The following is a 25,502-nucleotide window of genomic DNA, read 5'->3' on the forward strand; positions in this document are numbered from 1 at the left end:
CTGATATAGATATTTTGAAAAGCTACACATACCCCCTGCAGTACCTCCACGTACCCCCAGGGGTACGCGTACCCCCATTTGAGAACCACTGTTCTAGAATATCAAAAGTTTGACAATAAAAACTAAAGTAGAATTGAACACAGCATAAAACCTGAAGTCCTGAAAGACTCATTTCTGGAGTATCTCCACCTTCGTACGCTCTTAGTGAACTGATTTAACCTTTGAAGACCTTTGAAGACCAAAATATTTTTGGGTCTTTGTTTTTCTTAATTTTATTTTTTATTAATTTTTCATTTTTTTTGAAAAGGGGCTTATGTTGGTTCATTTAAAAACAATGGCGGTTGGAAATCTTTATGGTAATACGGCAGGTCAATTCTGCTCTGGGCAGTACATCACTCAAGAATGTCAAAGGGTTTTAATACTGAAAGAATTCTCTGTCCCCAGTAGCTCCTCGCATGTCCTCCAGAAGCTGACTGGTTGCAGATATTTCCAGCTCTGCTGCTTCCCTCTGAAGAAGTCCATGGCTGGAGGTGTAAGAATCTTTGTTGATCCCACCTTTAGGCTCAACTGAACTTGTTGCATCAAAGAAACCCCCATGGCTGCACTTTCCTGGTAACCCTTGTGCTATCCTAGGCACTTTACCATTGGGAGATGGGTCATCTAGACCCACTAGACAGTGCTCTGACCCTTTTTTCTTCAATGATTTGTGATCTTCACTGGTGTCCATGGATTGCATGAAATCTTTCCACCTTTATCCACCTTTGTCATGGTAGGGAGAACACGTCAATGTAAGGGTGGGGTCATCTAAGATAGCACAAGGGATAATCATCGAAACAAAACCAAAAATAAATAAAACTGTAGAATTCTCAGCTTCCCAAGTAAAAGCACAACTACTATACTTATCACAGCAAACGAACAAATGGACACTTGATTTATATATTTAAACAAAAAAAATAGTAAAGCTAAAGTGAACATTGATGTCACTGATTTCACTACCTCAACACAAGGTGCATGAACCAAAAAAAAAATATTCTTTAACACATTTTTGTGAATCAGGATAATTTTGTGAATAAAAATGCTGGTTTCCCTTAGGGGGTCCTGGCTCGTACCTGGGGTTGGGGCAGGGGGGTGCCCAGAACTCCTGGGCGGTGGGGTGCTTGTCTGGGGCTGTGGGCGCTCTTTTGGGGCAGCCCCCCTCCCGGCGCGGCGGGGGGCTGCTCTCCTGGTTGGGCAGGAGCTGCACTCTCTGTCCCCCCATGCCTCCCTGCTCTCTGGCTCTGGGGGCCCCCATGGCGGTCCTGCTGGCCCTGGCCTGGGTGGCGGATGTGATCACTTGGGGGGCGGTTGTCCTCTATCTGCTACCGTGCGTGGGTTGGGGGGTTCTAGCTGATGCTGGTGCTGTGGCGGGGCTCTTGGTGTGGGGATGGCTGGGCACTCTCACTCTTTCCTTTACATTCCATCCTCCATTTTAGAAGAACATGAACACTCACTCAAGCACAGGTGTTAGCTCACCTTTGCTCTAATGTTTAGGTTGATTGAATGAAATATTTCACACTAGTTGGTTTGAAGGTATAAGTATGCGTGTGTAAACAATATTTGTATTGTGTACATGTTGACATGTGAACATTTTTGGAGCCAACAGGTGTGTTGATTACATTTGAGTGTTTGTGTGGACAGGCCCCGCCCTTATAGACTTGTATTACATCTGAACCTCACCGTAATGAGTATAACCATCCAGAAACTTGTTGCTTTATGCTGCTTCATGGTTTTATTTCCCCCTTTCTATTATCACCCTCCTATCCCCCCCCTCTCTAACATCCCTTTCTCTTCCTCCCTCCTTTCCTTTTCTGTCCGGTCCAACACAAAAGAGTTTCAAATATGATTAAAATGAATAAAGTTTGGCCTTGAGTACAAAAGGGGTTTATTCAGACATACCTCTGGTTTGTCTGAAGATTCCTAACCCCTGTTGTTAAAGTAAAATATGTCCATCACAAGAGGCCTTCAGCTCTCATCTGTTTGCCCAGATGTTGGACAGGACAAGTTAAAAATAAATAAATAAATAAAAGGAAGTGTTTATTTTAACTTATTACATTATTGTATTTTAAAAGAAATGACAATAGTCAAGTAAGAGAAAACTTTTACTAATCAAATACTATACTTCATCATTAGCATTAGAACAAATCTCATTAAAATTAAATACAAAAATTTATTTTTTAATTTTATACACAAACCTTATGCCCCCTACCGCAAAACCTTAATAAGAAAAAGTAGCCACATATTCAAGGTTGATTATAGAACTACTATAAACCGTATGCAGATGTAGGAATATAAAAGAAAAAAAAATCAAATATCATGACAATGTCAAAATGTAAACCTTTGATTTAATTTTTATAGATAATTTTTTTAATTTCTCTTAGTTTTTTAACTTATTAAAAATATTACTTGTGCTGAGATTCACCAATTTATTTCATTCTCAGATGAATACAATTATGCAGTGACTATATGCAAAATTCCTTTGCTGCAGTTTGATGAAAATCATACCATCTTTGTGTGAGCGCTAACTAATTGTTAACGCCTTGTGGCCGATCTGCTACAACATCAAAAACTCTGGAAAATATAGAAATTAATCTCAATGCATCTTACAGCCCAACATAAGCCCCAAAATTATGACACTGAGGCAAAGAAGAGAGGGCTGGACAGCTCCAGATGATGAAGCTGTTGTTGATGAACTTGGCTTGATTGTTGGACTGAATGTTGTGCTTACATTTGGGGCAACAGAGTAACTACAGACTTCCACATTACCCACTCGATCTACAACCACCAGCTGCACGTTAGGCGAGCAGCAGGATGCGTTGTAGGATACCAGCGTCACGTTGGCTGTTGTCATATTGAAGTTTAAGATGCCGTCGCCTTCTCTGAGACAGATGCTATCGATCCCAGTTCCATTTTCTCCGTCGGCCGCTTGGACAGAGAGCTCCCATGTAGACTGGTTGCAGCTGTCACTGCAGTTGGACTGGAGACTAAGCAACTGGCAAACTGGAGGAGAAAAATCTGTCACCTGAAGGTGGAAGAAAAAGGAAAGATTACCACAAATTTAAAAAATATAGGTATAAATATTATGTATAGCAATGTAGTCTTCTATCTCAAATGGACCTTTGGAAGAACAGTGAGACGCAGCACATCATAGTTGGCGTCTGCACCTCCTGGAGCTCCAGCTTCTATGGTCAGTGTGACACCAGTACCAGACTGGGAGGCCAGAGGTGCTGTGATACTTGCAGTTCCGTTGGCACTACCTCCACTTTCCAGAGTTAAACTGTATGGGAAGGTTAAATTATAACCTTGGTCATTGGTAGCTTTGATGACAAAGTTTCCTCCTTTGCCTGTGGTCGTCACAGAAAAGGGAATGAGGAGCGGAGTTCCAGGCTCTAAGACACTTCCTGTATCAGACTGAAAACAAACAGATCAAAAGAACATGCTAAAAAGACAAATAAACAACTTTTATTTGAGTTAAATGGTTTTGACACATCTTCTTACCAAAGTAACAGTTACGCAAGAGGCTCTGAGGCTGGTTGAAGACTGCCTCTGGAATGTCATTGAGGATTCTCTCGAGGTTGTACTGTTGGTGCTCTGTCCCTTCACTAATACCACAAACTCAACTGATGGTATCTTGTCAAAATGGACTAAGTATTGTCCTCCACCCTGAGCCTCCACATGACCATTAACCTGCCCTGACCCTGAGGATTCAACCAAAGTGACTTCTGTTACAGTGGAGATGTCAGCTTCAAGTAGAACAACCTGCAAACTGGTGTTGCTGCCTTTAAAGGAAAGAAAAACAGGTCAAACTAAAAAGCTGGGAAACTCCCTCAAACAAAATAAAAGCACAGGAAAGGGCTTTTTTTTAACCTGCTGTTGGACGATTTTCAACTAGATCAAATCCTCCTAATGGGCCCTTAGATTGCTTAACAAAGCTAAAGATGAAATCAATAGGACTCTGACCTGTAAATAGAAAAAAATATATATATATACAAGGAACATTGTCCTTTACATCTTTCAGTCATACAAAACAGGGGGTCAGTCATAGTGCACCACATGGCTCTGTGCTTGGTCAGTTTTTTTTCCCATTTGCTTGCTTTGATTAAAGTGGTTTGCATTTTTAAGTGCATACATTTCCATTGTCATGCTGCTGATACTCAGCCATACTCATCTAATCGATACATGCAGATTTACAATTATGTCAGGGCTCTGAAGGCTAGATTTTTTTTTCGTAAATCCAGTTGAAATTGAAAAGGTTGCCTTTAATAGCTGAATGGATGCCATGAGTCTTTCTCCTGTGCGGCTATGAAGACTCTCAACATTCTTTGATTATAATCATCGAAAATGTATATATACACTCACTGGCCATTTTATGTGGTACACCTTGGTAGTACTAAGTTGGACCCCCTTTTGCCATCAGAACTATCTCAATCCTTCGTGGCACAGATTCAAGAAGGTGCTGGAAACATTCCTTGGAGAGTTTGGTAGCATCACACAGTTACTTCAAATTTGTTGGCTAGTCATCCAGAATGCCAATCTCCCGTTTCACCAATTCCCAAAGTTGCTCTATTGCGTAGAGATCTCATGACTGTGTCTGTCATTTGAGAACTCATTGTCATGTTCAAGAAACCAGCCAGAGATGATTTCATGTTATCCTGCTGGAAGCAGCCATCAGAAGATGGTACACTAAGGTCAGAAAGGGATGGCCTTGATCAACAACAACACTCGTGTAGGCAGTGGCATTGTAACAATGCTCAATTGGAACTAAGAGGCCCAAAGTCCCCCAACAAAATTGAGACAAGGCAAGATGGATCCATGGTTTCATGTAGTTTGGGGCAAATTCTGAAATGGATACTCATCAGACCAGGCAACGTTTATCCAATCTTCTATTGTCCAGTTTTGGTGAGCCTGTGTGAATTGTAGCCTCAGTTTTGTGTTCCTAGGAGTGGCACCAGATGTGATCTTCTGCTGCTGTAGCCCATCTGCCTCAATGTTGGATGTGTTGTGCGTTCAAAGATGCTCTTCTGCAGACCTCAGATGTAACCAGTAGTTATTTGAGTTACTGTTGCTTTTCTATCTATATGGAACCAGTCTGATCATTCTCCTCTGACATCTGGCACCAACAATGCATTACAGTGCCACGGCACAGATGGAAGTATCCAGCTTCTGATGGCTACTTCCAGCAGGATAACCCGGCATGTCATAAAGCTGGAATCAACTCACTCTGGTGTCTTGAACATGATAACTATCACTGTCCTCAAATGGCCTCCACAGTCACCAGATCTCAACCCAATAGAGAGACTTTGGGATGTGGTGGAACGGCAGATTGGCATCATGGATGTGCAGTTGACAAATCTGCAGCAACTGTGTGATGCTTTCATGTCAATTAGGACCAAACTCTCTGAGGAATGTTTCCAGTACCTATTTGAAGCTATGCCACAAAGGAATAAGGCAATTCTGAAGTTAAAAGGGGTCCAACCTGGTACTTAGAGACTTTTGCTATTTGATTTAATCAGACACTCAAGATAAACTTTTTTTCAGAAGAAAAATTCTATAAATATTTGATTTCAGCATTGTTAGGTGTCTCACCTACAACCCTCAGGGTATAGGGATTTGTTGACGTTTGTCTCAATTCCCACAATCCAACTTGGCCCCGCAACCGCAGAGTCCGTAAGTTTCCCACCAACTCAGCTGTGATGATTGATGGCCCTTTGAAGGTGCTATTATGAAGCTCACCTAGAAATTAAAGTGTATTATGATCAATATAGTGAATGAAACTATGAGAAAGTTTTTTTTTTTTTTTGCTGTGGTTTATGAATCACTTTTAGTTATTTTTTTCAAGACACAGATCTCAGTGCTGCCGCCAAAATGTGCCAAGATTTTTTTTTTAATTTTGAAGTGTGATTGGATCACCTATGAAATTAAAAAAGAATGTATGTAACTTTAATTGATCAAAACCGTCACCTGAAGGATTGACAAGCGTGTAGTTGACAGAGCTTCCAGTGATGTAAATGATCAGATTAGTTAATGTCTCATCCACAATGAAAGTGTAATTTTCCGCCTTCCCAAAATTTCTATTTGCTTGCAGAAGGGTCACCTGGGATACAAATTGAACAAAAGGGACAGATGGACATTTTATGTACAATAGAATTAGCTGCTGCAAATATTGAGAGCATGTATTAATACCAGAGAATAGCTTGTGGACTCTGTGATTATGCTGGTAGCCTGGAGCAGCTGAGTTTTGGAAACTTGAATAGCTTGTCCTCCTGAAGCCTGAGCCAGATCTCTGTACAGCTGAGAATCTGACCTCACCACCCGCTGGTTCTGCTGTTGCTGTTGGTTTTCATTAGCTTCTCTGCGACGACGGAGCCCTGGTATGTTGGTTATCATGAAGTTCACCTGAATGATTGATCAGGACATGATGAAGCTGCAGAATAAAGTTGTCTTTTGATGATGGCCAACAACATATTCATTTTTTGTTAGCTAGGCTGCACGGTGGCGCAGTGGTTAGCGCTCTTGCCTCACAGCAAGAAGGCCCCCCGGTTCAAGTCCCGGCTGGGGGATGTGAAAAAACAACATCAATGGGGGACCTTTCTGTGTGGAGTTTGCATGTTCTCCCCGTGCATGCGTGGGTTTTCTCCGGGATCTCTGGCTTCCTCCCACCGTCCAAAAACATGCTTCATAGGTTGATTGGCAACTCTAAATTGTCCATAGGTGTGAGTGTGAGAGTGAATGGATGTGTGATTGAGGATATTCTACCCTGTGACAGACTGGCGACCAGTCCAGGGCATCCCTTGCCTACGCCCAAGTGGCCAGGATAGGCTCCGGCAACCCCGTGACCCCGAAAGGGAAAAACGGTCAAGAAGATGAATGAATGATGAATGAATGAATGAATAAAACATTACAGCTCCTTTGACTTAATTCACTCGGTACAATATATGTTGTTGTCCACCTCCTGGCATATGCTTTTAGGGGTCGCCACAGCAAATCTGCTTCTACTGAGTCGAACAGGTGATTTGGAAGAGATTTTTATTCCAGATGCCCTTCTTGACACAATTTGTATTTCATCTGGGCTGGGGACCGGCACAGGGGGACCCAGATAGTGGGAACCCTTGTGGCTATATAGTTGGGCAGTAGCGCAAAGGGTTTTGTCCAAGGACCCACACTGGATGAAGTTCATAGTGGCCCCTGGGAAGCAAACTCTGGTTGGTTTCCCATGTGCCAGTCCTACACACAGCCAACCAATCCAACCAACCCCTGAGATGGGATATCACGCCCTCACGTGTCTGGCTGAAGGCACAGAAGTAAACCTGAGGTTCTACAATACATCAATTCCCGCTGCGATGTGAGACCCAAGCCCACTAAGTGTTCACAAACCAGCGGCACAACCATGAACACCCAAGACTCGAGCTCTGTCTCAGAGTTAAGACTTTTGATATGTTAAGCCCCCATTTACACATTACAGAACTTTTCAATCGGCCTGGAATAAAGAAAGACTGAAGAGAGCCTGGGTAACCACAGACACCCACACACCACAGTCCTTTTAGCCGGATGGATCAAAGCCATCAGTTAGGAGACATGGCGACATCTCTTATATTGCCGCTAAGAAAGCGTCATTGTTCATTTGTTCGAGGGTCCATCTCCAAATGGCATTGTTTTCCCCTAAAACAGTCTCCCAAGCACAAAGGCCCCACACAAAAATAAGAGCATTTTTGCATTGTATTTGTGTTACATAAGTTCAAATAAAGGTGTCCTCTGCAAAAAAAACAAAAACAAAAGCAAAGCTTCTATCATGCTCCACAGTGGCCGCATGAGGCCGTTCCTGGCCAGCACTCTAGAGGGTGACAGTGCTGCAAGTCAGCCAGTTGGCACATGCACCCTTCGTTTGGGTCGTGAGAGGAAGCAGCTCCTTAGTGGCCTCTTCTGGGGCAGAGTTGGGTCGAACACTGTGAAGAGTTGAGTGAAAAAAGCTTGAAACGAGTATCGCAAGTTGACTCCGAGGTCCCACTCTGCTAAGTCCCATCGCTTGGCTGGCACGTCAAAAAAACCTTCCTTGAAGGGGAACAAAATGAAGTCTGCACCAAGCAAGAAACATCCGGCAGTCCTCAGCAGTCTCATCAGTAGCCCCATAAAAAAGCTCCAGTAACCCCAGCCAGACATGTTGAGATAGAGACAGAGACTGACATAGAGGGGTGTGCTCCAGTTGGAAGAGACAGTCGTGGTTTATTAACAACATGAACATATTAATGCTGACTCAAGCAGCATTGTATTTTTTTTCATTTTTCAAGGTAAATAGGATTGATTGCATTTCAAAAATAGTGTATCAAAGATCTCTTAACAGCATCTTGGTGTATGGAACTACTCACGACTGTCTTGCTCTGCTCTATCAGTGCAATCACTGTGTTCTTCAGACATTCATCTTTGGCAGGCGCATCAGTGAAGAGGAAGATCTCAGAATTAGGAGGAGAGCCAGTTAGAGCCAGCTGAAAAAATGTCAAACAGAAGATGGACCTTCTAGAATATCAAAAGTTAGACAATAAAAACTAAAGTAGAATTGAACACAGCATAAAACCTGAAGTCCTGAAAGACTCATTTCTGGAGTATCTCCACCTCCGTACGGTGTTAGGGAATTGATATAACCTTTGAAGACTTTGGGGTCTGTAGTCTTCATCAAAGGCCCAAAATCTGTCAGACACACGAGAGAAAAGACACATTATAGTTTTTGTTTTTTCTTAATTTACTCTTTTTTTTAAAAAAAGGGAACTATGTTGGTTCATTTAAAAACAAATGTCAGAACAGAACATATGATTTATTTTACAGGATTTTAAATTGCAGTTCGAGGAACACACCTGGATCATTGAAAGGTACAAGAATGTAGAGTGAAGGCTCATCCTCTGTTCCAACCTTACTATCAATTACAGTTGAAGTGACGGTCCGTACTGCTGCAATGTCGTCACCCATACTTCTTGTTGTGTCCACCACAAAACAAAGAGCCTTATTTGATCCCTTTGAGATTCCCATCAACCTAGGGAATTAAAAAATTGAGTTTGGAAATGCTTACGGTAATACGGCAGGTCAATTCTGCTCTGGGCAGTACATCACTCAAGACTGTCAAAGGGTTTTAATACTGAAGGAATTCTCTGTCCCCAGTAGCTCCTCGAATGTCCTCCAGAAGCTGACTGGTTGCAGATATTGCCAGCTCTGCTGCTTCCCTGTGAAGATGTCCATGGCTGGAGGTGTAAGAATCTTTGTTGATCCCACCTTTAGGCTTAGCTGAACTTATTGCATCAAGGAAACCCCCATGGCTGCACTTTCCTGATAATCATGGAAACAAAACCAAAAAAAAATTAGACCTTAGAGAATTCTCAGCTTTCTAAGTAAAAGCACAAATACTGTACATAAATGAGCAAATGGACACTTAATTTAAATATTTAAACAAAACAGATAGTAAAGCTAAAGTGAACACTGATGTAACCACTTCCACCACCTCAACACAAGGGGCATAAACCAAAAAAACAATATTCTTTAACAATATTCTTACCGCATGAATCAGGATAATTTTGTCAATAAAAATGCTGGTTTTAGTAGAGTATTGTTTTTTTTACCTTTCGGTTTGTTCCCAGACCAAGGCCAAACAAGAGCGTATCCAGATGTCAAAATATTTCCTGCTATTATATCCTCCAAAATGTTGTTGCTGCAGTCGTCCCCATTACAGCTACGACAGGTTGCAGTGGTTTTAGCTGCAGAGAAACATGAAATTCTAGGCATTGTTTTTGACTCATAAATGTTAAAAAAATTGTCTAAGTTGTGGTTTTACCTGCAATTTTTCCAATGTTGGCGTTCTTTCTGATCATATTTATGTTTGGAAATTTGTTTCCTAATTCAACCCAGTTGCTGTGACTGTAGAAATCCTGCAGGTGTAAATGTGGATGGAAAAAAATATTTTGTGCAACTGACTGTTATAAAAATCAATCAAGTAATAATCTGGAATAAGTGCATTTTGCCAAATGCAACAAAACTAGACAGTCACAATATATTACTTACTTTTTCTAGTAATCTTGTTTTTCTATTCTGTAATGTAGTATCTATTTTAGCTTCCATTCAGGGACAAATTACCAGTAAATTAACTAATTTCTTTTTCAGTTAGAAAAAGTCTGCAACCTGGGGCCCTGAAGCCACATGTGGCTCTTTATCTCTCCATGGTGCCTCTCTAGCTAAAGAAAAGTAAAAGAAAAGTCATTTTTTTAAAGGGTTACCAAATTAGCATTTATTTTATTTAGATAAATTAAGTTTATAAATATGTGCTTAGTTTAAAGCACATGTTGTATAATTTTATGCTGCAAGACAATAGTTAGTAACCATTTTGGCACAGGGTGTTTTTTATTTTGAAAGAAAATGATACGAGCTTTTGCCAAACGTCGCACATTTTGAGAATGTGCTAGTTTCTCTTTATATTTCTGTTTGTATTTACGCCTAAACAGAAATATAATTCAAATAAATTGTCGAAAAAAACAAACAATGAATGCAAAGCATTCTCAAATTTTCCTCAAGGGAAAGTTGGATTTTGCAGCTCCTACTTGGTTTGATCAGTAATCAAGCCCAAATGGCTCTTATACTGTTTAAACCCTTGTGCTATCCTAGGCACTTTAACATTGGGAGTTGGGTCATCTAGACCCACTAGACAGTGTTCTGAACCTCTTTTCTTCAATGATTTGTGATCTTCACTGGTGTCCATGGATTACATGAAATCTTTCCACCTTTATCCACCTTTGTCATGGTAGGGAGAACATGTCAATGCAAGGGTGGGGTCATCTAAGATAGCACAAGGGTTAAGGTTGCAGAACCCTGAGCATAAAAGCATAAAATTGCCCCTAAAGCGACATCAAAGAGAAAAAAATCAAAGTAAAAAAAAAACTTACTGGGGCTGTACCAGTAAGTTTTTTGTATTTTTACTTTAATTTTTTTCTTCAATGTCCCTTTACGGGCTCCGTACTCTAGCCTGGAAGCAACACAACACTCAGTTGGAACTCAATGTTTAATTCAAGATTTGTTAAATCAACACTGAATTTACAGGTATAAAAAAATGATTGTTCAGACTTTGAAGTATGGTTTTAGACCATAAAATGGATTGTGAGAAAATACCTAAATACCTGTAAGGTGTGGAGTATCCCTCCCAGGTTTAATCTTGCTGCCAAATAATTTTGCCTCTTGTTGGCAGCCTTTACTGCTGACAAACCATCTGTGATGAGCCTCTGTCCTTCTACTAAAAGCTCATCATTACAGTGGTAACGGGCATCAAGGAAATGACGAAAATCTGTGGCCGCATTCATGCTTTGGATGAGACCGATGTTAAAAAGAAAAAATTTGTAGGACTTCGGAGCTTCACATGCATCAGCAATGGACTTGGCAGTGAAAGGTTGGGCCTGAAACACACATATTTATGTCTATAATTCAAAGTAATATGCAATTTTCAATTGACAATTCAATTTGCTATTTAATCATTTTCTAATTTGCAATTCAACATGCAAATCAGGCTTGGAATATGAAAATACACTTTGCAATTTATAATTCTGTATTAACATTTACAATTTGACATTATTTAAAAATGAAATACTAAATGTGTTAAATAAAAACCAAATCAATTGCATCATAAACTGTCATTGGTTTTTAATGCAATTATTCAAATGACAAAGCAATTAGCAATTTACAATTCAATATGCAATTGGATCATTCATTTTGAAAAGGTATTTTGCAATTTACCATTCAATACAAAAAATTTGATTTTGCTTCAATTCAAATTTTTATTTTTACATTTGTAAGATTTAATTTTGATTATTGATATTGAATTTCAAATTGGAAAATGAATTTTTTAAATTCCGTCTTAAAATTGCAAATTGAATTGTCAATTGAGAATAACACATTACCCATAAATTAAGACAAAAAAACGTCCATACAGCTACATTACACTAGAGGGCGCTGTTTTGCAATTTCTTTTTAATTTTGAGTCAAAAACACCATGGCAAATTCAAATGCACTAGATTTTAAGTTACAATTAATAAATTGTAACTTAAAATAAACTTGAAAGGTAAGTTTTTAATGTTGTATAGTAATGATGTATAGTAAATTGCATTGTATTTTCAAAATGCAAAACTGAATTGCACATTGAATTGTACATTGCATTGCCATTTGAATTATGGTATCAAAAAGCAATAACAATTCAAAATATAACTGATTTTGTTTTCATTTAATATTTTATTTTTAAGTTTTTTTATAGTTAACTGTAATTTTTTTAAATAATGTATTCTTAATTTTTTTAAATTATATAATTTTTATATTTTTATATTTCCAAGCCTGAGTTACATATTGAATTGTCAATTCCAAAAAATTTTTCCATAGTTTTGCATGAAAAATTGAATAAATTCCATATTTAATGCTGAAGAGAATATGAAACCAAACAAATGCAAGGTTTTTGATGACATCACAGTTTTACAATCTTACAGGAAAAGTGAAGTCCCTCCCCTCAGCCAGAGCCAGAGCTCTGCAGACCTGAGCTGTAACATCCAGGAGTGCTCTTTCAGTGATTGTTTGATGAGTAAAAGAGTTTTCACGAAATATACCAAAACTAAGAGCTCCACTCTGTAAATAGAGAAGATACAACCATGCCAGCGACAACATGATTGCACAGCCTATAAAAAAAGGGAGAATAGAAGAATATTACTACCTCATAGTTAAAAAAAAAAAAAAAAACGTTTTTTCTCTCTTTCCCGCTTTAGAAAGAATTCTCCTCATTTTTGTTTACTATCCACTTTTTTTGTACAACTCAGACCAAACTTCAAGACCTGAAAAGCTTCTCACACAACTTTTAGCCAGATGGAAATTCCTTTTTCTGTTAGAAACAAAGGAAACACACACGTTAGGAATGATTTAACATATCTGGTATGTGGTTTTATAGAAAAGCATTTAGGAGATTTGAAATATTTTTAAATGGAAATAACTGAAAGTGCTTGGATTAATGCATAAATTGATTTGTATTTTTTGTAATATCATTTTGTGTTAATTTTGTTAAAAGTCAGTCAATAACTTTAAAAGACGAAAGATCTTCTTTCTCTTTCGGCTTTTCCCATCAGGGGTCGCCACAGCGAAACAACTCTCCTTCTAGGATGAGTCGCATGGTTAACTTGGCAAGGTTATACTCCTGCAAAAATGCAGAAATAAAGTCTGACATTTTACTTACACAGTTTGTCAATTTTCAAAGAAAACAAATCAGCTTAAACCCTCCTGTTATGTTACGGGTCAAATTGACCCGTTTTAAAGTTTGAACATGTAGGAAAAATAGTTAATAGTCTTTTTTCACCATGAAACTTCTACTGCTTGCCTTAATTAGTGTAATCAACATATATTAGGAAAATGGTTCATCTACCATCTATGCAACCACCCCCTATATATCACATAGATACTGTCCGGGTCAATTTGACCCAGCAGTCAAACTGGAGGTACAAGGATGTCTTATTATATTAGTATTCCTTTATTTGCAGCTGTGAGATGTATTTCACCCCAATCACACACATAGACACACACACACAGGTGCATAGGTGTTATGACTTTTGACAGGAACCATTGATGTTCTCGTGGGAAAACTAAACTAAACATTCAGCGGACACTCAACAGGGGAGGGGCAAAACATATAAAAGATTCTCTGCATGGGAGTCCTTCCAACATTACACAGGCAGACCTTTGCAAAATGAGCAGCAGAAGCAGAAAGATGACAGTCCAGGAGGCTCTGGAAGTCATCACTGATCATGATCAGAAGAAGACCATCTTGAGCTAAATTCTGATTCTAATAATTCTGATTTTGAACCAGATGAGGGAATTGTTATTCCTGTTCCTCCAAGCAAGACATTCATGTCAAAGAATGGTGAAATACATTGGTCTTCATCCTCAAATATGTGTCAGACAAACCTGTCTGCAGAAAACTTAATAAAAGTGCCAGGGCCCACTAGGATGGCAGTGACTCATGTGACCATGTCAATTCAATTCAATTCAGTTTAATTTGTATAGCCAAAATTCACAACAACAGTCATCTCGATGGGCTTTGTGCTGGTAATTGAGAAAGTAAAACATAAAATCAAAAGGATCATGAATACATAGAATTCATTAGGAAAATAAACTGACATCCCTCCCCTTAGATCCCCCTTCGCGGTAAGAAAAATCTCCTAAAAAAAACGGATTCTGGGAAAAACGAAGAAACCTCTTTGGTGCCCACATGAAAGAGGGATCCTCCCCCAGGACAGACAGGCGATTTACCAGAACTCATTGAGAAGAATTAATTTATCTAACCCTAAAACTACATATTTAAAGTCCAGCAGATGAGCTTCATCCAGACAGAGTTGGGGCGACGGCCGGGGGCGCGAGTCGAGCCAGAGACAGGATCCAGGTCAAGACAAGCATGACCTGTGCAAAATTAATTTGCATATTTTGCACAGTGTGATGACTGGTCACTCTTGTGCTGTGTATATGTACAGACAAACACAAAACTTCATATTGCAATTGCTTGTCTGTTGTATTGTGATTTTGTTTTTTTTCTGGTTCACAGTGCATGTTTGAAAAACAAAATTTCAAGATTATGTTTCAATGTTATGTAAAAGTATTGTATTTTATATGGTGGTCTTTCTAAAGTAATACAGTAGTGAAAAATTAAAAAAAAGTTTGAACATGTATACTTTTAAGAAAAACGAGTGACTTATCTAATAATTGAACCACTTCCTGTTAGACGTAAAGAACACCATTTCACTAAATATTGATAGAATAATTAGTAATGGAGTTAGTAATGAAATATTCACACTGCTTGTTTGGATTTCAGACATTTTTTAATTAATAAAAAATGCCCCGGGTCAAATTGACCCAGGAACATGTTCCTCACAAATGAACATAACAGGAGGGGTTAAAGTGAACCTTTTACAATTCTATTGATTTTTAATAAAAGTTTATTGCAATATGCAATAATTTCACATTGAATTTATTAAATGGAATAAAATACAACAGCAAGACCACTCTGTGACAGCCAGTTGTTGGAGTGCATGAGAGGAAGCCAGCATTTGTACCTTCAAACATCTATTATTCAAGAAAGAATTATTAAATAATTACCAGCAGACTGTACAAAATCCCTCTGAGATGTCCAATTTTTCAAAACATATCATTAAAATATATTTAAATAATATATATTAAATATTAAGCTGCCACATTCTGATTACAGACACCGAAGCTAAGGTGCTAACTCCAAAAGAGAAACTATTTGTGGGAAGAAAAAAAACAGTTTTTGTAAAATACCTGCAGAAAAATCCACAAAGGTAACTTTTCTTCATCTCTAAATGCCTTTTGTTTTCTTGTCTTCCTGTAAAAGTGGCCCTTGATACACAAATCATTTTTTTAATAGTAAGGAGCATTTTTATTTTTGCAAATCGCTCACGATTTCACTGATGTCAGAATGTGGGAAGTTCAATTCAATTCAATTCAATTCAATTCAATTTTATTTGTATAGCCCAAAATCACAACAATAGTCGTCTCAATGGGCTTCGTACCGGTAATTGTAAAGTAGATATAAAATGATTATGATCATGAATACATATAATTCAATAGGAATATTCTAAACTGTACTCAAATAAACAGACTAACCTAAACTAGTTATTCCTGCCCTTAGACCCTCCTTTGTGCAAAGGAAAAATGCCTAAAAAAACAGGTACAGAATAAAAGAAAAAACCTCAGGGGTGTCCACATGAAGGAGGGATCCTCCCCCAGGACGGACAGGCGATGTACCAGAACTCTTAGAGAACTATTAGCTCATATAACTCTTCAACTGCATGTTTAAATAGGAAGTACTGGTATGTGTTCAATTTCTCTGTCCCACATGAATTATAGACATTGAGGAAAAAATGTAGATCTTTTTTTAATGATTTTCCATAACTGAATTCATTTGAAAAATAAAAATAAAAAGGTGATACATTTCTAAAATGAACGAAACAAAATGCATCAAGAACATACAACAAACCATTTGTAGTGTAATAACCATTTAATAATCACATTGAGGGACCAAAAGTTAAAATACTGATTGATTTGATATGATTTAAGTGGGCATATCAGTCATGCACTGATGTGCTCAGCCCACAAGGGCTTATATGACACTGGAAAACAAGATGCAGAAGAAAAAAAATATATATATACATACACACACACACACACACACACACACACACACACACACACACACACACACACACACACACACACACACACACACACGCACACACACACACACACATATATATATATAAAATATATATATATATATATATATATATATATATATATATAATATATATATATAAAATATATATATATATTTGCAACTTACCATTAAGTTTTTGAATTTTAAAGATTTAAAGAGAGAGAGAGAAACAAGCCCATCACAAAAATACAATAACCTCCTTAGTCAGAGTCTAACAGATTACAAAGTGTCCATTCTAATTGTCCATGCCTTTGACACAAAATTTGCCAAACAAAAAAATTCATTTTCAAAAAGCCAACGTAAAATGTTATCTTCAGATAACCAAAACAAATCGGGACATTTATTTTCTATTGCCTAATACAAACAAAGTCTCTGTTTTCGTACAAAGGACGATAAAACAAAAAATGAAATTCAACCTCCACCACTTGCAGCTCAGACCTCACAGTCTTTCCTGCTCAGGAACACCTTCAAAGCGCCCTTCTTCCACCTGTAGGGGGAGCATTCCTGCTCTAAGTTGAGCACATGAGGATCTTTGTCCTCTTTTTAAGTTGTACATAACATATGGCTCAGCACAAAATGTATCCTTAATTTGCAAATAAGTTCGTAGTTTTGGTTTTTGAAGCAGTTTCATTTTCCAGCCTTTATCATAATAACCAACTAAAGTTTACTTAAAGGCCCGTACACACCACACCGGGACGAATTTCGCCCGCGATTTTCGCCGACGTTTAACGCCTCGTGACTAAACAAGGGCACCAATGTGAGTGTGCACATCGACGCGAAAAAACGCCACGCGTCAAAGCGTCACTTTTTTAAAAACGCCTCGGGTTCGTTTTTTTGGTTTGACGCACCGCGTCGAAAACTATACGACCAATGAGAATGGCGCTTTTGCTCACGTGTCTGGAGCTTCTGAAGTTACAGTAAAACACAACTTGGGGGCGCTCAAACACAAAACTGCCTTTCTGAGCACATATACCAGCGGAGAACATAGACGCCAAGTAGAGTCTACACTGCCGCAAAGAAATAATGACGGAAATTCTAAAATATCCCGAACCAAGCACTAGTTGGAACTACTGGTGCTTGAAATATTCATGTTTTCTTTGTATGATTCTGACAAGCGCGTAAATACTCGCTCTCTTCTTCTGAGTGAAAAGCGACTTTAAGAAGCGTAAAGTTGCGCAGCGCCACCTTGTGTACAGGAGTATTTCTGTTTTACATTAAGCGCCATCTAATGTCAGGGAAGGAAATTGCATGTTCGCTAGGCGCATCGTCAGCGAAAATCGCCTGGGTGTGAACACAAAAAACGTGGCGAATAACGCCTGGCGAATATTCTTCCCGGTGTGTACGGGCCTTAACATTAACAATCTTACATTTCAAACATTAAAAAAAATAATGATTGTAGGTTCACAGAGGACATAATGTTAAATACATCATTACACCAGGGATAAATATGAGCTCTATCCCAATCAAACATTTTACACGCAAGTTTCTCTGCAGGTAAAGCAACTAGCCGGTTCCATAATCTGAGAACTTCTGCTCTTTGTTTGATCACACAATGTTGCCACCACATGTCCCCCTCTATGGCGGCTTTAGTGGTGAACCTGTGTACACCCAGAAAGTATCTCATTGCCCTGTTTTGAACCTTATAACACTCAGGAGCGTATTCATAACCCCAGACTCCTGGGGTATAAAATAACACAGATCCCACCGTGGCATCATACAATTTACTAAACGTGTCAAAACTTAACTCAGGACAGACCTTCATCTTATTTTTCACTGCACCAAGCGCCCTCCCAGCAGAATCTGATAACAGCTGTTTTCTTTCTGAGAACATCATATTTTTATGAAAAACAAAACCAAGATATTTAGAAGTATCTATATACATAAAAGTACAGTGGTGGACAAAATTGTTGGTACCCCTCAGTTAAAGAAAGAATGTCCACAATGCTCACTGAAATGACTTGAAACGTTCAAAAGTAACAATAGATTAAAATTTATTGAAAATTAAATAATCAAATCAGGCATTACTTTTGAGTTGTTGATTAACAGAATTGTTTAAAAAAACAAAATGATGGTACCCACAACTTAATATTTTGTTGCACAACCTTTTGAGGCAATCGCTGCAATTAAACGGTTTCTGTATTTGTCAATGAGCCTTCTGCACCTGTCGACAGGTATTATGGCCCACTCCTCATGAGCAAACTCCTCCAGTTGTCTCAGGTTTGACGGATGTCTTCTCCAAATGGCATGTTTCAGCTCCTTCCACAGTTGTTCAATGGGATTCAGATCTGGGCTCATAGAAGGCCACTTCAGAATAGTCCAACGCTTTTCTCTTAGCCATTCTTGGGTGTTTTTGGCTGTGTGTTTTGGATCGTTGTCCTGTTAGAAGACCCGTGACCTGCAACTGAGACCAAGCTTTCTGACACTAGGCAGCACGTTTCTATCCAGAATGCCTTGATAATCTTGAGATTTCATTTGACCTTGCACAACTTCAAGACACCCTGTGCCAGATGCAGCAAAGCAGCCCCAAAACAGAACTGAGCCTCCTCCATGTTTCACAGTAGGGACAGTGTTCTTTTCGTTGTATGCTTCATTTTTGGGTCTACCAACATAGAGCTGATGTGCCTTACCAAAAAGCTCCAGTTAGTCTCATCTGTCCAAAGGACATTTTCCCAGAAGCTTTGTGGCTTGTCAACATGCATTTTTGCAAATTCCAGTCTCTCTTTTTATGATTTCCTTTCAACAGTGGTGTCCTCCTTGGTCGTCTCCCATGAAGTCCACTCTGGCGCAAACAACCACGAATGGTGCGATCTGACACTGATGTACCTTGATCTAAGAGTTCACCTTTAATGTCTTTGGAGGTTGTTCTGGGCTCTTTGGATACAGTTCGAATTATCCGTCTCCTCACTTTGTCACCAATAGGCTCCGTGCACGAAAGTAAGGAGTTCTACTTCCGCTGCCTTGAGTGTGAGGCCGACCATTTCCGGCTTGCGACTTCTATAGCAGCGACACGGCAGATTTTGATTGCGAAAGATGGTATATTTCACCCGTTTTCTACAAACAAGGTCTCCCGAAAATCGACGTGAACGACATCTACGGGATTGTCGACCAGTGCGTGGTTACGGGCAAAATATCGTGTCGAAAATACCGAAAAGGAAATGTGTCCCGTTGTAAACAAACCTTTGCTGTCACATTTATGCAGCAGCTCGGTAACATACGAGGCGATCTTCCAAACGTGCTTTTATTAATTTTATGAATATTATGAAGTGCCTGTTCGCTCTCATTTTATATTTAATCCTTGTGGTCAGTGCTTTTTTTGTGGAAGAAGAACAGAACTGAAGAACAACCCAGTGTTAGGAGAGGCTAACAACACGGGCTAACAACATCAGCCTTTATTTGTCGGGGCACAATTAGAAGCACAATTCCATGTGTCGTGATTTTTTGAACAGTTTCTAAGGACTGAGCGGCATTTCTGCTCTGAAAAGCTCACACACTGCCCCGTGACGGCTGTGTAAGCTGGCCGCTCGAGCTCTGCTCTGTCCTCGCGAGTCCGGCAGCCGCTAACCCAGAGTGGCGGCTCGGCTCGCAGTCCGAATTCTCACACATAACAAAACGCACACGTAACAAAGCACCCTCCCCTCAAACACATTAATAAATCCAGCTGCTCTGCTCATTCAGAGAGGTTCACTCGGTCCACTGGCTCCGGAGCCCGAACGCAGAGCTCGGATGCCGGGTCCAGACGTCAGTGAGCACGCACCCCCCGCATCTCCCTCGTGAGGGGTGAAAGAGACGGGAGAGCCAGCGGGGCGAGAGCTGAGCGGGGCGTCTGCAGAGCCGCTGGTCGGTCCCGTATGAGCTCACAAGCTTTCTCTCAGCGAAACACCGTCTATGCATGACGTAACCCAGATCAATAGTGACACACGATCGGAATGACCGTTTACATGAACAACGATCGGTATACCCAGCTATCTCGATCGGAAAGAAATTTTGATCCGAACGAGTCTGACCGGGGCAAAGTATTCCGAACGGCGTGTTTACATGACGCATTTTCTTTCCGATTGCTGCAAATACGAAACACGACTAGTCTTGCTTGGGGTGAAGTCCTCCCGCTGTGTTCACCATCCATTCGGCTCTCACCGACACATCTACTGGAAAGTTATGAAAGCTTATATTAGTACTGTTGTACTTTGACCAATTCGCACACGGGTACACAACAGTGTTGTGATGTCATTGTCACGCGTTGAAACACCAAACGCCTCTCTTTTACCCGAAATCCGCTCCTTTTTACTCAAAACTAGCAACTCAACAAAACTCCCCACAACAATAACACGACCAACAGGAAATTGTCGGCCTCACACTCGAAACACGGAAGTTAACCGGAAGTTCTGTCGTGCACGTAGTCTATTTTCCTCTTCCGGCCACGTCCAGGGAGGTTGGCTACCGTCCAGTGGGTCTTTAACGTCTGAATAACATGTGCCACTGTCGTCACAGGAACTTCAAGCTGCTTAGAGATGGTTGTAGCCTTTACCTTCACGATGTTTGTCTATAATTTTGTTTCTAATGTCCTGGGACATTCTCTCCTTGGCTTTCTGTTGTCCATGTTCAGTGTGGTACACACCTTTTCACCAAACAGCAACGTGACTATTTGTCTCCCTTTAAATAGGCAGACTGACTGATTATGAGTTTGAAAACAGCTGTGATGTCAATTAAAGGACATACCTGAGTTCATCATGACCCCCTGGGCAAAAAGTTCTCATTCTTTTATAGAGGTACCATCATATTTGTCCAGCCCTATTTCCTTAGTTTTTTTTTTTAATAATTCAGTTAATCAACAACTCAAAAGTAATGGCTGATTTTGATTATTTAATTTTCAATAAATTTCAATTTATTATTTTTGAAAGTTTCAAGTCATTTCTTGAGCATTGTGGACTTTCTTTAACTGAGGGGTACCAACAATTTTGTCCGCCACTGTAGTTTTACTAAAATAAAACTGAGAATTACTTGTACAAAAGGCTTTCTAAAATGAACTACAGTATTTGTATTTTATCATCATTGATAGAGTCTCCATTTGTTACACCATTCATCCATTGTATTTAACATTCCTTGTAACTTTATTTCCTCATCAGCTATCAAAACAATATCATCAGCATAAAGTAATATGCTCAAGTTCCAATTATTAATATCAATCCCTAAGTTAGTTTTCTTAATTTCTTGAGCTAAATCATTGACATAGATAGCAAAAAGGGTTGGGGAAAGAACATTTAACTCCAAATGGTGTAGGAAATCAACCTTTTTTAGGTCATTCACCTATACACAGGCTAATGGAGCCTTGAACAGAGCTTTAATTGCTTTATAAAACTTACCATTAATACCATACATGAGTAATTTATATTCTAGAAGATCTGTTTATCCAGTCACATGCTTTTTTAAGATTCACAAAACAAACAAAGGTACTTTTACTGTCTTGAAGTCTAGCTCTCACCACGGAGGACAAAACATAAATATGGTCAATACACGCTCTATTTCTCCTGAATCCATTCTGACAGTCCAGTAAGGTTGTTTTCTTTAACATATTCCTTTATTGCTTTTATAGTTCTGTTTTGGTCTATTTTTATCCATTTCTTTATATAAAACGTTACAAAACCATCCATAACAATGGTTCAGATTTTCCTGTGTTTGCTTACCTTCCCTCATCTGAAGACCAATTTCACATAGAGACTAACAACAGACTTCTGACTCCAGAAAATTAACAGGCAGTTTTCTGCTTTTTATTTTGTAAACCAACTTGCATTTTATTTATAAAATTTGTTTCAATGGTTTTAAGATGCAAATAGAGCACTGGATGATCAGGGAGTTTACTTCTTTCATCAATTAGGTTAATCAGATAGGACTCGTTGCTTTTTACCAGCTCCAAAGGGGTGAGAACTTTAAATTCAACACACTCATTCAAACCAGTGTGCGGGGTGACAATGTAGTCCACCACAGCTTTACCCTTAAAGGATATAGAGGTGAAGCGATCATTCTCTGGATTTACCCTTCCATTCAAAACACAACATTTAGAGTCTTTAAGAGATTCAAAAAAAGCGTGTCCGTGATTGTTTGATACTGTGTCTAACACAACTCTTGAGGGAATATCATCCTCATCCACAAAGTCTTTTAAACATCCTATGCGACTATTCAAGTCTCCACATATATAAACAGAATCAGCATCTGATGCATAAATTAGTGAAAGTAAGTGGGCAAAAAAAACGATCAGCATTGTGCCCCCAAGTAGAGGTTTCAGGGGAAAAGTAGCATGAGATTGCTATAAACGAAAATTGACAAACCGTGCTCAAAACGTAAAGACAGAATCCCATCGTAGGTTTATCAATTCTCAAAGAAAAACTGTCCTAAAGAGTATTTTTCACAAATATTCCCACATCCCCAACAGCTTTTCTGTGCACAACCCGATTGTGTCCAATCCAGGTGGTAAAGCCATCCAGCTCCGGTATCAAATTAGATAGATAAGTCTCATTTAAAGAAATAATATCAGGCTCTAACGACATGAGAATCTGCGCTCTTAGTTCACAGTTATTCAGCGTCCAGCCGTTCACATTCCAGTGAACTAAAACAAATTCAGTACTCACAGGCTGAGCGTTGTCTTGTCACACTCCTGCCCCACGCTGCTCTGGACTGTTTGCTGTTTGGGCCCGTTTGATCAATGGCCAATAAATCCAATTGTAAGCTACGCATGATGGAAAATCCCAAGCATATGTGCATGCATATTGACAAATTATTATAAAAATAAATTGTTCAGTAACAGTAAAATATGCAAAGTTAACAATAAAAATGAATTAACATTGTCTGTGGACCTACCTGGTGCTTCACCGCTGTCCTGGTGGGAATGCTTCTGTGTTGCTGTCACCTGATTTTTTAATTCTTCATTTTTTCTAGGGTGGAGTCTGTATGGCAGAGCCCTCAGCAGAATTCAATGAGTTTAGAACAAATGGAATAAAACCTCACTCTCAGAGAACTGAAAGTAAACCCTGACCATGGAAAGATTTGCTTGTTCAAGGTGTGAAACCAAGTAACCCTTGTGCTATCCTAGGCACTTTAACATTGGGAGTTGGGTCATCTAGACCCACTAGACAGTGCTCTGAACCTTTTTTCTTCAATGATTTGTGATCTTCACTGGTGTCCATGGATTATATGAAATCTTTCCACCTTTATCCACCTTTGTCATGGTAGGGAGAACACGTCAATGGAAGGGTGGGGTCATCTAAGATAGCACAAGGGGTATCTAACTGACAAAAACAGATGATAGAAAAAAGAAAAGCTTGGCAAGATGACCTCAAATACTTATTTTTTTATTTATTGTGAACTGATCTAGATGTGATCCCCCCTGAACAGAGACCCCTTATATAATTATTATCAACCTTTATTTAACCAGGGAAAACCCATCGAGATCAAGATCTCTTTTGCAAGGGTGACCTGGCCAACAGGTCAGCTGCACACATCACAAAACAGAATAACACTATAAATTCAAATAATAGGATTGGATCTGTTACCATTTGAAGTTTACATTTTCAAATTAAAATACAGCAAATGACTGCAAAATGCTAAAGATCTAAGACAGGAGGTCTCATCCTGTTAGGATCACTCAGTTTTAGTTCTGTTGATGTCAGAAACTGTTGTGGAGCAGAAGAAGAGCCGTTTGGATGTTGTGGCTTCTTCTTTTTTGTTGAGAGGGGCTTCAGCCATTAAAAGCCCTTTGTTGTTATTTATGATTGTGTTAATAAAAAGCATATTGTTTTTCAATCAACACTTTTATGGCAGGAAATAAAAAAATTATCTGGATTTCCCCCCTTTCTTTTAAAAGTTTCTTTAATTGTACACTGAAAGTTTTTCTTTGTATTATCATATTTTGTTTCTCTTAGGAACAAACTGTCATGCATTTTTCATTTATCATCTCTTTATCTGTTAGTATACTAGGGCCTCATTGTCACTGTGCTAATCGCATGTTTTTAATATTTACTGTCAAAACATGCCCTACAAGTTCTCCATTATTTGTACTTCCAAGAACACAGTGGGTTATGACAAAAACACAAACATAAAGGAATGTTGTATCGTCATTGTGCGACATTATCTGTAAAGTCTCAAAAGGATTCATATTTTTTTGCACTTGAATTGTTGAGCTTTTAAAATCACATTCACTTTGATGTGTTTGCTGATGTCATGTTCCAGAAAGGACTGGCAACCTGCCCGGATAGGCTCCAGCAACCCTGTGACCCCAAAAGTCAGAAGAAAATGGATCAAATGAAATCAACAATTGTTTATAATGCACCTTTCATATGCATGTAACACAAAACACTTTACACAGTGAAACAAAAACCAAAGACTTACACTTATATATATATATATATATATAAAGTGATACATTCCAGAACATTGTCAATAGTGTAAGATAATTCGTTGACAATTTTGCTATTTATTGTTTGTTCAATGTATAAAGCCACTCCACCTTTTCTTTTATTTCTGTTAGTAGTATAAAGCTCGTAAAAGAAAGCGTAATTATTAAAAAAAACACGATTTTATCTAAAGCAAAAACTTTTTTTAATATATTTGCCAAATAAATGAAATGAAAGATAAAAAAAATGTTAATTTGTAGAGCTCCAAAAAGAGTTAATTTTTAAGAGAGTATCTCCAAAACAACCATTAGAAAGAAAAGGAAAACCAGCACTGACACGTTCACCAAGACAGTTCAGTCCTTAAGCAGCTAAACTCAATCAAAATGTCTAAAATGTGATTTCAGGGATGAAACCAGGTGAAAGAAAACATGCATTACGGGGACAGATTTATGACTGTGTGTTTACTTTCTCCGACCTGTTAGTAAATGATTCATAAAAGGAGGAGCAAAACCTTCTCTTTTCTTGCTTTTGCCTTTTTGTCAATCATTCAGGAATTATTTTCTTCTATTTTGCTTTTTATATTTTCTTTTTAGCCAGTATTTGTGTTACTATTAACACATTTCAGGAAGAACTCTGACATCACCACAGCAAGAAGAGGATAATATGGACTCATAATTTCACCCAAAGTTGTTGAGTTTTTTCCAATTTTGTTAAATTTCTGTGACAATGGAATCAATTGGCTGGGATTGTTTGTTTTGTTTTTTCCTGCTTCTGCTGGTGTTCCTGTGGCTTGTGGCTCTTCG

At 38.8% G+C, this 25,502-nt stretch overlaps 2 protein-coding genes across 2 annotated transcripts; both read right to left on the reverse strand.

The window, feature by feature from the left end:
• Window positions 1-415: 415 nt before the first annotated feature.
• Window positions 416-11,486, reverse strand: LOC111948678 (von Willebrand factor A domain-containing protein 7-like). Its single transcript, XM_023962771.1, has 4 exons — window positions 11,184-11,486; window positions 9,851-9,944; window positions 9,639-9,773; window positions 416-609 (listed from the first exon to the last, which is right to left on the reverse strand). The coding sequence occupies exons 1-4, from the start codon at window positions 11,361-11,363 to the stop codon at window positions 416-418; spliced, it is 603 nt and encodes a 200-aa protein (XP_023818539.1). The 5' UTR covers window positions 11,364-11,486.
• Window positions 5,846-8,707, reverse strand: LOC111948706 (von Willebrand factor A domain-containing protein 7-like). The gene is made up of 3 exons (XM_023962894.1): window positions 8,606-8,707; window positions 8,400-8,516; window positions 5,846-6,432 (listed from the first exon to the last, which is right to left on the reverse strand). Exons 1-3 carry the CDS (start codon window positions 8,702-8,704, stop codon window positions 6,184-6,186), a joined length of 465 nt encoding a protein of 154 aa, XP_023818662.1. The 5' UTR covers window positions 8,705-8,707; the 3' UTR covers window positions 5,846-6,183.
• Window positions 11,487-25,502: the final 14,016 nt, after the last annotated feature.

The sequence above is a fragment of the Oryzias latipes genome, chromosome 14, assembly GCF_002234675.1.
Source record: "Oryzias latipes chromosome 14, ASM223467v1".
Lineage (NCBI taxonomy): Eukaryota > Metazoa > Chordata > Actinopteri > Beloniformes > Adrianichthyidae > Oryzias > Oryzias latipes.